Source organism: Equus asinus, chromosome 3 (assembly GCF_041296235.1).
Source record: "Equus asinus isolate D_3611 breed Donkey chromosome 3, EquAss-T2T_v2, whole genome shotgun sequence".
NCBI classification, from domain to species: domain Eukaryota; kingdom Metazoa; phylum Chordata; class Mammalia; order Perissodactyla; family Equidae; genus Equus; species Equus asinus.
Genome location: NC_091792.1, coordinates 159901906 through 159914838, shown reverse-complemented (window position 1 = coordinate 159914838; position 12933 = coordinate 159901906). Strand labels below are relative to the sequence as shown.

At 42.5% G+C, this 12933-nt stretch overlaps 1 protein-coding gene across 20 annotated transcripts in view; it reads left to right on the top strand.

The window, feature by feature from the left end:
• The window catches only part of ADD1 (adducin 1), an 88137-nt gene that overhangs the window by 62388 nt on the left and 12816 nt on the right, over nucleotides 1-12933 (top strand). For 12 of the 20 annotated variants that reach the window (XM_070506351.1, XM_070506358.1, XM_044767928.2 and 9 more), the window contains 8 exons: nucleotides 221-301; nucleotides 544-693; nucleotides 3076-3219; nucleotides 3333-3431; nucleotides 4180-4359; nucleotides 8575-8826; nucleotides 11473-11574; nucleotides 12269-12358. In XM_070506351.1, the coding sequence (XP_070362452.1) occupies nucleotides 221-301; nucleotides 544-693; nucleotides 3076-3219; nucleotides 3333-3431; nucleotides 4180-4359; nucleotides 8575-8826; nucleotides 11473-11574; nucleotides 12269-12358 (1098 nt within the window). Of the gene's footprint in view, nucleotides 1-220; nucleotides 302-543; nucleotides 694-3075; nucleotides 3220-3332; nucleotides 3432-4179; nucleotides 4360-8574; nucleotides 8920-11472; nucleotides 11575-12268; nucleotides 12359-12933 lie in introns of all 20 variants that reach the window. The other 8 variants (XM_070506346.1, XM_070506353.1, XM_014832815.3 and 5 more) reach the window with 2 other exon arrangements.

The window sequence follows — 12933 nt, the reverse complement described above, 5'->3', positions numbered from 1 at the left end:
ATGATTGTGACCCAGATGTGCTTTGTATACCTGATAAATTACTACAATGTAATAATAGCAAGGTTTCAGTACCTCTTAGCTTTGTGACAGGCACTGTACTTAAGTGCTTTCCTACGTAGCTCGTTTAATGCTCACAATAAACACGTGAATTTGTGGACTAAAAGAGATGCAGATAATTTTAGTTGGATTCTTGAGGTAACTCAGTGATTTTTCACCACAGACCAGAGTGAGCTCTGAGCAGGAACACTTCCTCATTGTGCCGTTTGGACTTCTCTACAGTGAAGTGACTGCATCCAGTTTGGTAAGAATATCCTTTTCCTCTTGGGTGTCATGTATGTGTAGGTCATAGTAGATAAGTAAACATCTTCTAATCCTGTTAAACATATAAAACCCAAGAAAGAAGAAAAAGTCTGTTTTGTGTGATTAACTTAGAGAAAAACCTTTAACATTAGTTATAACACTTTAAACTTTGGTTTAAATAATTTCTAGTTAGGATAATTTGAAATCCTTTTGACATTTAAAATTTCGTTTTATTATTTTCAGGTTAAAATCAATCTACAAGGAGATGTAGTAGATCGTGGGAGTACTAATCTAGGAGTAAATCAAGCTGGCTTCACGCTCCATTCTGCAATTTATGCTGCACGCCCTGATGTGAAGTGTGTTGTGCATATTCACACACCAGCAGGGGCTGCGGTAAGTGTGCTGTGCTAGCAGTGCCTGACGTTTTAAAGCTATTTAGTGAGAGGCGCTTCACATTTCCTCCAAATTGCTGTCTCCTGTTGCTGCAAATTGATAAACCTAACTTTGTTGGATTAAAAAAAATTTTTACTAAGTTTGACTTTCTTAAAAGAATATTCTTTTCTTTGAAGAGGGTCCGTATACTACCTATTTTGAAAAACCTGTAATAAGTCTGAAAATATCCATTAGACTTAATTAGAAAATCGTAGAGTGTTCAGGATGGAGGTCAGATTTCAGTGTATTGGGGACTGTTGGGAAGTGCAGAATGACAGCAGTCAATAGAGACTTCTTGTTTTCAAAAAGGAATGGGAAAGTGAGGGAGGGCAAGTTGGGGTGGTAGGTGGAGGATGCTGTGGGCTCAGGGAAGGGTTGGTAGGATGCAGGAGGCTTGAGCGTGCTGATGGGCTGTGGGGAAGGTGCCAGGCATGAGAGCTCCGGACAGGTTGAGGCCTAGAAACAAACCTGGCCAGCTTTCCCCAGATGTTCTGCCTGGAGCCAATGGAGCCCCAGCTAGATCATCATGATTGGGGAGAATTAGAAGTAGGGCAGTTGGAGGAAGAGGGCACAGACAGTGTAGGCTCTTAGGAGACCTGGCCTTCAAGCCCAGGGCTTCCCAGGGCCTGCTTAAGCCTGAGCCCTCCTGGTGTGAGCAGGCCACCCAGACAGAGCCTGAGACCTCACAGTATGAAAATGCGCATTCCGGTTTTTGGTACAGTCATGTGAAAGTGAAACACTCTAGAATTATCTAGAATTGGCTTTTTATCACCAATTTTATACTTAACGATTTTTTTTTACAGATTTTATTTTTCTTTTTTCTCCCCAAAGCCCCCCGGTACATAGTTGTATATTTTTAGTTGTGGTTCATTCTAGTTGTGCTGAGGGGAATGCTGCCTCAGCATGGTTTGATGAACAGTGCCATGTTCACGCCCAGGATTCAAACTGGTGAAACCTTGGGCCGCTGATGTGGAGCTCACGAACTTAACCACTCAGCCACTGGGCTGGCCCCCTATACTTTAATGATTTTATGGGCTTATTTGTATGACAGGTGACCTCATTGATTTAGTAATGTGGAATTGAATCTATCTTGATGTTTTAATGTCTTGCATACTGGATTGTTTGGATGAACATCTGGTTTGTTTATTTTACTTTGAAGGTGTGGTTCTTGATGTCAGCATCAGTTTTATTAGATACATCATTCTCTGATTGGTATAATTTTTTCCTGAAAGAATACATGCTCTTTCAACCATGAAGAAGTTCATATAAAAAAAAAGTCCATCCATTTTAAAGAACCATTAGAAGTATCTTTAAGAATATGATTACAGGGGCCGGCCCTGTGGCCGAGTGGTTAGGTTCGCGTGCTCCACTGCAGGCGGCCCAGTGTTTCGTTGGTTCGAATCCTGGGTGCAGACATGGCACTGCTCATCAAACCACGCTGAGGCAGCGTCCCACATGCCACAACTAGAAGGACCCACAATGAAGAATATACAACTATGTACCGGGGGACTTTGGGGAGAAAAAGGAAAAAAATAAAATCTTTAAAAAAAAAAAAAAAGAATATGATTACAAACAGCTACCATGTCATTTGTTTTAAAAATTATCAAAATTACTTGGTAAAGAAATTTCTTCTCATAGGAAAGCTGATACTGTGAAAGGAATTAAATGTGGCATTGCCATTTTGTGTGGTAATGTCTTTGTAGATCAGCTTTTCTGTATGGTATTGTTGCATCTATAGATATTATTTAAATCTTTGGAGCCTGTTAGTCTAGGTAGAAGACTTTCAAAATTAGCATATTCCAAAGTTAGTTTGGGAAATTTGAGGAAACTTAAGGGCTATATGAACATTTAGATTTTTTACTTAAATAAATGTAGAGAAATTATACAGTATAATTATCCTAAACTTTTATAAATTTGCTTTTATCTAATTTTCAGGTGTTTCGATCTCACCTATGAGCTATGATGAAAACTACACAAAAACCTGAAAAACCTCTCTTTGTGATGTTGTGACTCATTCAGAGGAAGCCATTGAGTCTTTCCTTGCACTAGATCTAGGGTCGTCTTATTAAGTCTGATCTCACACAGTGTTTATAATCAGTGTGGGAGAAATCCAGAAAGATGTGGAATTTCTCCCAGCTTAGTGATAGCTTTGATTTTTAAGTGTAGGTTGGTAGTAAGTCCGAGAAGTCAAGTTTATGTTAAGGTCATGGGTTCGTTTATTTCTGAGAAGAGAATAAAGTAAAACATGTTCCCCTTTTTTATTTCTTTGTGGAAAACATGTCATCAGTCAACGCGTTGTAACTTTTGATTTGCCTGCCTTCATGGTGACTGCTTGCTCTCTAGGTCTCAGCGATGAAATGTGGCCTCTTGCCAATTTCCCCGGAGGCACTTTCCCTTGGAGAAGTGGCTTATCATGATTATCATGGGATTCTTGTTGATGAGGAGGAGAAAGTTTTAATTCAGAAAAATCTGGGGCCTAAAAGCAAGGTCAGTAGGCATCTATCTAATTTGGTATTTAAATTATAGCGGGAAAAAGTAAAAAGTTAAAAGTGTCAGTCTTCTTGCCCAGGTCTATAGACCTTTCATGTTTTCCTCCTCAGGTTCTTATTCTGCGGAATCATGGGCTCGTGTCCGTTGGAGAGAGTGTTGAGGAGGCCTTCTATTACATCCATAATCTTGTGGTTGCCTGTGAGATCCAGGTCAGTGGTGGCCCTTCCATTCAGTCTGCAGTTTATTTAGGTGTTTCTGGTGTTTCTGTAGATTTTTGTTACATGTTTTGCAAGAATGAGTCTTTGAGCAATGTCTTTGCCAAAGACGAGCGCATAGATTTGGAAATTGACCAGGCCAGATGTCATTTCACTGATTTAAGTTGGCAAATGATTACTGGGCTTTTTACTTCTAATTTTTTAAATTTTTCAAATACATAAGTCACTGCCATTTATGGAGTGCTAGTGTGTGCCAGCCATGGTATCAACAGGTGCTTTACGTATGTTATTACGTGTTATTTCATTTGACTCTCAGGGCACTCCTTCTGAAAAAGCAGATGCAGAGGGGTAGAGACTTGCCCACAGTCTCATGGCTGTGAGTGCCATTTAAGCCAAGTCTGCTCAACTCCAAGTTCGTGCTGTCCCCACTGTTACCCTGATTGATGTCTGTGCGGTAATGCGGTCCCCAGTCTCCTTCATACGATCTTTAAAGGTGCTTTGTCTTCCCATTTCGCTTCCAAGTATAAGTGCCCAATACTTTTGTTCATGCTAAAGAAAAACTTCTGAAAATAGTTTTGTTGATCAGTCTATCACTATCCATCCTAGTTTTTTTATTCTTATACTCAGATGATTTAGTTTCTTTTGAAACCTGCATTTCTGTTTAAGTGATCTCTCATAGTCATTTGGTTCTCTTGCTCTCTGTAAAGAACTCAAACTCTAGTGTTTGCTTGTTTTGGAAAAGGTTCGAACTCTGGCCAGTGCAGGAGGGCCAGACAACTTAGTCCTCCTGGATCCTGGGAAGTATAAAGCCAAATCCCGTCCCCCGGGGTCCCCAGCAGGGGAGGGCACCACCGGATCGCCTCCCAAGTGGCAGATTGGTGAGCAGGAGTTTGAAGCTCTCATGCGGATGCTTGATAATCTGGTAAGATTGTTACCACCACTTGATGATAAAACTTTCATTCTAAAAGTACAAATGTTGGTGTTTTTGTAACAAGTAAAGTAGTGTTGTGAAATCACTGTCTTCATGCAGTATGTGAATGCTTTCACTGTTGAAAATCATGAAGACGCACCAGGGCAATTTAACTTCTAAGCTAAATTGCTAGAAAATACAGAGGTGAGGGTTTTTTGTCTTATTTGTTTTCCAAAGAGAATCTTGTTTGGACCAGTTGTGGGAATGAGAGCAGAGAGAGAGTCTACTCGGTAGGAGACTGCTGGATAACTGGACTCCTAGAGTTAGCAGAGTCAGCTCTGTGCCCATTGTCCCACAAGCAGGCCATCGAGGGAGGACTTTCTACATCAGTCACCAAGTGTTTCGTTTTTTGTTTTAATAGTAAGTTCCAGCTATTTGGGGCCTGATTATTGTTTTTGACCACCATTTGTGCTGATTTACTACTTGGGAGACCCCCTCCTTACTTCAGGACCTGGAGCCCAGAACAGTACAGTGGCTGACTGAGGAGCTTTCAGCATCATGGGGATGTGATGAGAATACTTATCAGGATGTGGTCTGTGTTCAGGGGTTTCAGTGAGGGATTTCATCTTTTTGCAAGGATCAGGGAGAAAACTATGTAGAAGATGACACTTAGAAATGACCTCAAAGAATAGGTAGACTTGTGACAGGCTGAGTTGGGCTAAGAGGGGCATCCACAACAGAGGCAGCAGCATGACTGAAGCCACAGCAGTGGGGAGAAGCAAGTCCATCTCTAATTTTACCATGCTCTTTAAATATTCAGAACAATGTCCTTAGGGTTGAAGCAACCACATTATAAGACACACAGCTCTGCAATGGGGCCCTTTTCATGCTGTAGTGTCACACTTCTTAGATGGGATTCAAGAGGTACATCCTACTGCCACATATTAGGTGGTGAGGACCTGTCATGAGAGTGTGGGACAGAGAAGCCTTAGGAAGGGATGGAGTTCTTGTGTGTTGCCGTGGCTCTGCTAGGTGCTCTAGTTAGCAGCACTGGGGCCAGTGGGACACATTCCAACCTAACATAAGAAAGTCCTGACTGTTGGACCAGGTCACTGGTGGGATGAGTGGCTGCAGGAGGCAGTTTAACTTTCCTGAAGATTTTAGAACAAAAAGACTTCATGGATCTGATTCAGGGTATGCTAAGTGTCCTCAAGCGCTAAGTGTCCACAGGAGTAGATTCGATCAGTGAGGGAGGAGTGAACAGAGAAGGAAGAATCTTCTGTAACTTCTGAATTCATTTGCTCAGTAAAGATGGATTGCACTAACTGACCATCTACTATTGGGCCTATAGCCGTGAACAGAACATAGTTCTTGCCTTCAAGGAGTTCATGACCTAGTCAGGCAAATGGACAAACGAGTCCCAGATGCAGCCCAGCACCTGTGATCTGTGTCCTGACAGAGCATGAGAGCTGCAGGGGCAGAGATGGGGCATGGGCCAGGATTGGCCAAGGGAAGCAGGAAGAGGAAAAAAGCTCACTAAGAAGATGGAAGAAGCAGTTGGAGTTAGGTAGCAGACCAGGATAGTGCAACCTCAGCAAAGTCACATCTGGAGGAGGTTTGAGAGTGTGGCAGTGGTGGCCTTGGTGTCAGCATCAGGAGTCAGATCCCACAGGTGCCTGGCAAGGCGAGGAGCGCTGGGGTGGCCCCAGTCTTAGAGCTCTTCTTCTCTCTTCCTGAAAATACTTTGATGTTTTACTGCTTTTCTACCTCAAAGTCAAGTGGGGAACAGGAGAGGGAAATAAGGATCAAGAACACCAGCCCACCACATCTTGTTCGGTCAGGATGGAGAGAGAAGTCCAAATTGGGCAGTATCTCTAATTTGATAGAGGAGGAAGATAAAGGATGAAAGATAATAAGTGAAATGTTCATTACAAGAGTGTTCTATTCAGTGTTCTTGATGTGCAGAGATTATTATCATTTTAAATAATAGAAGGCCATGTGTAGTTTATAAGAAATGAACTAGACAGCAATCACTGATCATAGTCCGTGTTTTTATTTAGCAGTCTGATCAGCCATATATGTTTGCTAATAATTGAGTAGGGTAGAAAATAGTTGAAGATTCTCACTGTAAGAAATTTCATTTTAACATATACAGTTAAAAGAAATGCTAAATTGCTTCCCAGAAAATCAAAATATAATTCCAGCTTCTCAAAGAAGGAATGAATCTGTATTTTTAACTATAAGCCACATAGTAGGTCTTAAGTATTGCCTCTAATTTTGCTTTGATAGCATTTCAAGGGGAAGAATAAAGAAAAAACCCACACCCTCTCAGGATAAAATTATTTGAATTCCTGGGTAGTTTATCCTGAAGTCATGGAGATTAGTCAAGAGCCTTGGCTCTCTAAGTAAGAGGAAACTTGAGTTAATAATAATGCTATATTTTTCTGAAGATAGTCTTTTTATAGCTGAATCATTATCTTTTATTATTTCTCAACAAAGCATGCACATAAATGGAGAAATTGCCAGTGTAGACATTTACCTATCTTCCTGAGGATAGTTGTGGAAACAACAACAACAAACTCCATTTAGGAATTATTACCAGTTTTTCTTTCATGTATTAAAGGAATCATTGGTAATGAAGGTAGTCCCAAAGAGGAGGAGCACCCAGAGGGAAGAGAGAATTCCTGAACTGAGAGGAATGTGAATGTTTTTAAAGTACCTGGGCAAGCAGAGCTCAGGCATTGACTCATCTTACATGATGAGCCCTCTGTAATCCTTTCAAATCTTGATTCTCCTGTCATTTGTTGTGAAGGTGCTGTGATTGACTTGGTCCAGATCTGAAACTGCGGGCTAGGAGTCCAGGCACAGCTGAGCTAGGTCCTTGGCTTAGACTCTCATAAGGCTGTAGTCAGGGTGTCGACTTGGGATGGGTTCTCATCACAAGGCTTTACTGGGGGAGGATCCATTTCCAATCTCTGTCAAGTTTTTCTTATAGCTGTAGGAGTCATGGTAGCTTGCTTCTTCAGAGCCAGCAGTGGACAGAGAGACTCTCTTAAGATGGGTGCTGCACTCTTAGTTAATATATCCCATCACCTTTGCCAAATTCCACTGGTTAGAAGCAAGTCACAGGTCCTGCACACACTCCAGGGAGGAGGGCATTATATGAGGTGGTCGGGACCATGGAGACCACCATAAAGTCTGTCTGCCATACCCACCAAATGCTAAGCACTGCATAGGAGGGATGAGTATGGTAGCATCCTTGCCTTGGAGATACTTTCTGTGGGAGATTAGCAAACAGGTTGGTCCAGCACAGTGGGCTCAGTGCTATTACAGAGGCATGAATTAGTGGGACACAAGTTTTAAAGCATAGTAAATGGTCATGAGGCAGAGTTGAAGGTTGAACTCGGACGTTGTTATATTCAAAGGTAAAGTAATTTTGCCAAGAACCACTTGTCATGAGGTGTACTTGTTTGATCTTGCCTAAAGATTGTCATAGTTAAACTATGACTTAGAAGGTAGAAAATTATTAAGTACGTTGATTAATATAACCTCTACTGTACCAGCAGCAAGTAAGCCCTGGTTTTTAAATTTTAACTTTTTGTTGAAATAGAATATGTAAACAGCAGAGTGTACCTATTTAAGTATTCAGTTTATTAATGTTTAAAAACTGAACACACTGTGTAGCCAACACTCAGATCAGAAAACAGTATCAGCACCTCAGAGCCCCGCATCTCCCCTTTCAGTCGCTTACTTACCCATCCCAAGTGACCACTATCCTAGCTTGTAACAGCAAAGACTGGTTTTACCTCTTTTTGTACTTTTTATAAATGGAATCATACAGTGTATTCTTTCCCATTTGGTTTCTTTCACTCAGCATCCTATTTGTGAGATTCATCCTAATGTTGCACCTAATAATAGTTTTCATTCTTATTGCTGTATCATATTCCATTATTTGAATATGCCACAGTTTATTCATTCTACTGTTGATAGACGACTGGGTTGTTTCTAATTTGGGGCTTTAGGAATAGTGCTGCTGTCAGCATTTTACTACCTTTTTTGGGTGAACATACTCGGATTTCTGTTGGGCATGTACCTAGGAGTGGAATTGCTGAGTCATAGGGTATGTGTATGTTCAGCCTTTGTAGAGATTTCCACACAATTTTCCAAAGTGAAAGTTTGTTTTGAGATCTGGAATATTGACTGTCTTTCACTCTCTTTGGACTCTAGGGTTACAGAACTGGCTACCCTTATCGATACCCTGCTCTGAGAGAGAAGTCTAAAAAATACAGCGATGTGGAGGTTCCTGCTAGTGTCACAGGTTACTCCTTTGCTAGTGACGGTGATTCGGGCACTTGCTCCCCTCTCAGACACAGTTTTCAGAAGCAGCAGCGAGAGAAGACAAGATGGCTGAACTCTGGCCGGGGTGACGATGCTTCTGAGGAAGGGCAGAATGGAAGCAGTCCCAAGTCGAAGACTAAGGTGTGGACGAACATTACACACGATCACGTGAAACCCTTGCTGCAGTCTCTCTCGTCCGGTGTCTGCGTGCCAAGCTGTATTACCAACTGCTTGGTCTGTGCCTACCTTACTGTTCATAGTTAGATGATGTAGAGCAAGTTGGGTAGCTGGGGCTTCGGAGGCTTTGGGAATCCAGCCCTTCTGACCTGGATGTAGAGCGAACCTTCCTCATTAACCTTCTTTAGCCTGAACCAAAATCCACTTTATGCACCAGCTATAATTAAAGTAATACTGTCTGCTTGAAACTGCTTAAGATATATTGTACCTCTTCAGTAATTCCAGTGTTACCTAACTCTATACATAGCAAAATATGAAATAACTTACATGTATTAACCTAAAAATAGGAGCTGTCTTTTAATTCAAATTGTATTTGAGGAATCTTAATGCTTCGTGTATCAAAAGGTAGTTTAGTTATGGCCTGTTCTTTTAGTGTTGTAAACTCCAGCGGTTTCATTGAGTCTCTGAAGTCTGTTCTTTAAAGTCTTCAGTGTTTTCTTAAGCAGTTTTCCCTCGTGGCTCACAGGCATTTTCTCAGCTGACCCTCGTCCTCTCTTGTTAGCCTCGTTCCCTGCTTGCTGTCCCAAAGCCTCCGAACGCTCTCAGCCAGCTACCTCCTGCATGGACTGTTGCATGTGAGTAGACGGCCATAGTGGTGAGTCTTCTGACTCCTGCTCGGTGCGGCATGACCCAAGTGCAGCGCAGGCCATCTGCAGGCACCAGTGACAGACGCTGCCCTGAAAGATACTCCGCTGTCCTGGTGCTCAGACATCCCTGTGAAGACCAGTCTCCACTACTCCCTAACCCAGCCTTTGACAGTTCAGTGGCTCCTGCTTTACAGAGTAGGAGAGGCCCCTGGAATGGGGTCTTTCGTGAGGAGACTGAGGCCGGGACAGGCTGTCTCTGCATGACTGGTTCTGTAGGAGTTCAGATGAAATTAGGTTAGATTTGTAAAACAGCGGGCACCAAGTAAGCAAAGTGGGCTGCGTGTTCCCTTATAACAGTGCTTTTACTTTGTAGATTTATATTTGAAAGAAAAAGTTCCGTCTTCCCCAGGTGCTTCTGGTGTTTTCCTGATGCACAGTTGGTGAGAGAGCCTCTGTGCTCCTAAGCACACGTGTCACGTGGGCAGAGATTCTGCGTGAACATGCCTGGGCTCAGTGTTCGAGCCAGCCTTTCCTCTTTCCTTCTCCCTCCTGCCCTCCCCCGCCCCCCCCTTTTTTCATTTCATTTGTTTAGTTTTTATTTATTTTACTTGTTAAAGGGAGTGGGCCTAAAAAACAACTTTCTGCTGATGATATAAATACGTAGTGCTGAATTGCTGTGATGAATTTTTCCAAAGTATCTGTATTGCAGCAACTCTAAGCTTTATTTATTGCTAGCTTGAAAAAAATATTAAATCACTTTAGGTATTTTAGTCAATGTATACATTGAAGGGGAAACCTTGTTCAGTATTTAAATTTGTTTCTTACTGTTCTGGAGTAATTCACATTCCATGCAGTGTTCCCAGGTTGGTATATTAATTTATAATAATTGTTCTTAAGTTTTCAAATGTGTTCTAGCCTCTGAGGTTGTTGTTTTAATGTTTTGACTAAAAATTATTTTTAATGAGAAGCTGGAGTTATTTTTATCTGAGAAGATAACCACCAGTGAGTATCTCACAGCTCCATGCCCATTCCACACTTGCCTTCACAGCGGCTAAGCATTTGACAGTTTTGTTGCTTTCTTTAAAGTCTTACGGTTTATGGCTATTTTATTGCCTCTTGAAAATATTTTGAAAGGCATAACATTTGCTCTCTAAGATGGGCTTGTTTTAATGTTCAGTGCCTACTCACGCCTAAGAATTAGAATTTGATTAAAAATATCATGTTTGATTGGAGATCCAAAAACAAATGTGAAAAGCAGTGTGCTGACGATATGCACTGATACCTAAAACAGCCTTCTAATAAGAACTCATGAAGCGCTTTAAGTTTCTTTGGGATATTTTTGTAACACTCAAAAGTATTGAGTTATATAAAATATTCGACATCACCAAACTCTTCCACCAGGTAGCTACTATCTGAGTGTTCATATGGTCATTTTCTTGGGTTGAAATAGCTATACAACAGTACATTCTGATGCTATAGTTTATTTTAATGCACAACTTTGGTGATGCCCACTCTTGCCTCACAATAGAGTCTCCCTACCCGGGGTAGCAACATCACATTGCTTCTCATGATCCTGTCATCTCACGCTTCCAGCTGGCTTTGGTGTTGATGACTCTCACAGTGGTGAACCAATGTGTTCTGAAGGGTGGTCCCCTGGCTAGTCTGTGGGAGTTACGGGGCATAGCTCTGTCGTCAGCCTGCGTCATGCCCTAGGTTTCAGCTGTGCTTTCTAAATGGCACTTGTTGGTCAGTCCCAACTCTGGCTTCCACCATTACTGGTTTCTGTTTGGACATGCCCTGCCCCGATCCGACTGCTGCAGTGACACAGGAGGTGTGGTCATTGGTTCATTCTCTGTGATGTTCAGTGCATGACCAGAAGTGAGATAAGTTGGACAAATTGGATGCTGTGGTGTCACTTATTGTTGTCATAATTCTGACTTTTCAACTGTTCTTGATATTACAGTGGACTAAAGAGGATGGACATAGAACTTCCACCTCTGCTGTCCCTAACCTGTTTGTTCCATTGAACACTAACCCAAAAGAAGTCCAGGAGATGAGGAACAAGGTGTGTATTGACTGCCATCAGCACTCAGTGGAAACTTGTGTGTGGGAGAAGGTAGCATCGGGTTGGACGGGATGCTCACTGCTGCAGGGTCAGAGAGTCCTTGCTCTGGCAGAGGACTTCTGCAGCCACTACTGCTGCAGCTGAGGTCGCCTCTTTACACTGCTTCTGCTGTTGCACTAATAAAACATGACATGTGAGCAGCAGCCAGTTTCGGGCCCCGTGGTTCTTGAACTGACACTTGCTCACATAGCAGGGCAGAACTGGAAACTGCAAAGCCTGCTCCTGGCAAGAACAACCTTTGCCTCTGCCTTTCAGGGTTCATTTGGAGAGTCATGAATGTTTGGTGTATCAGATCCATCAGTGTTCACAGTGTCACTCTAAGACAGGCACATAGGGGATGTTTCTCCTTAGGTTTATGAGCACAGTGGGGAGTCTGTGCCTGCCAAAGCAGTCTAGAAGACGCAGAAAGTCAGGGATGGGTCTTCTATCCCTCAGACGCATGAGTTACTAAGTGGGCTGGACCAGCACCGTCAAGCAGGCATGGTGGTCACGCAGGACCCATGAGGGGCAAGGGCAGAGCAGAAATGCAGCTTGTGCATGGCTGTGGGGCCCAGTGCACAAACTGCGGGACTTGAAGTCACAGTGAGGCTTCTCTGTACTGTTGATACGTATTTCTCCTTCTTGCTGTCCTCAGATCCGAGAGCAGAACTTACAGGACATTAAGACAGCTGGCCCCCAGTCCCAAGTTTTGTCTGGTGTAGTGATGGACAGGAGCCTCGTCCAGGTGAGAGCTCAGAATGTCTCTGACATTAGTGGGTGGTGGCTCCGATGACCATTTGCTCCAAAATTATTCTTAACTTGGGAGAGAATGGCTCTGTGAGGTAAGTGTTCTAGGCAACCAGTTATCTTTGTTAAAAATCTTCATGATAAAGAAATGACCCAGCCACTTTTCCTTGAGTTGTAGACCAAGCATAAGCATGCCCAAGGGCCTCCAGCCCTGCTTCATGTAATGCATGCCTGTGTCAGGGCAGCACACACGCCGCCTGCTTTGGGGCCTGGATTTGCCCTGGTTTTAGTGATGTACTGTGTAAAACGCTAGAAGAGGGTGGGTTTAATGGACTTTTGTTTTTGTACATATTGCTGTCTGCAACAAAGTGCTGCTTGGGGGAAAAGTGATTGCAGAGGGTACCTGTAAATGTGGTCCACATTTACATGCATTTCTATAAAAGGACTGTATCTTGTGGCACATCGAAGATAATCATGTAAGTAGTTATCTCTGAAAATTAAGTTGCCACTTAGTGCTTTAAACACAGTTCTGCAGGGTAGGTGATTATTGTTGCATTTTCTGAATTTGGCCAG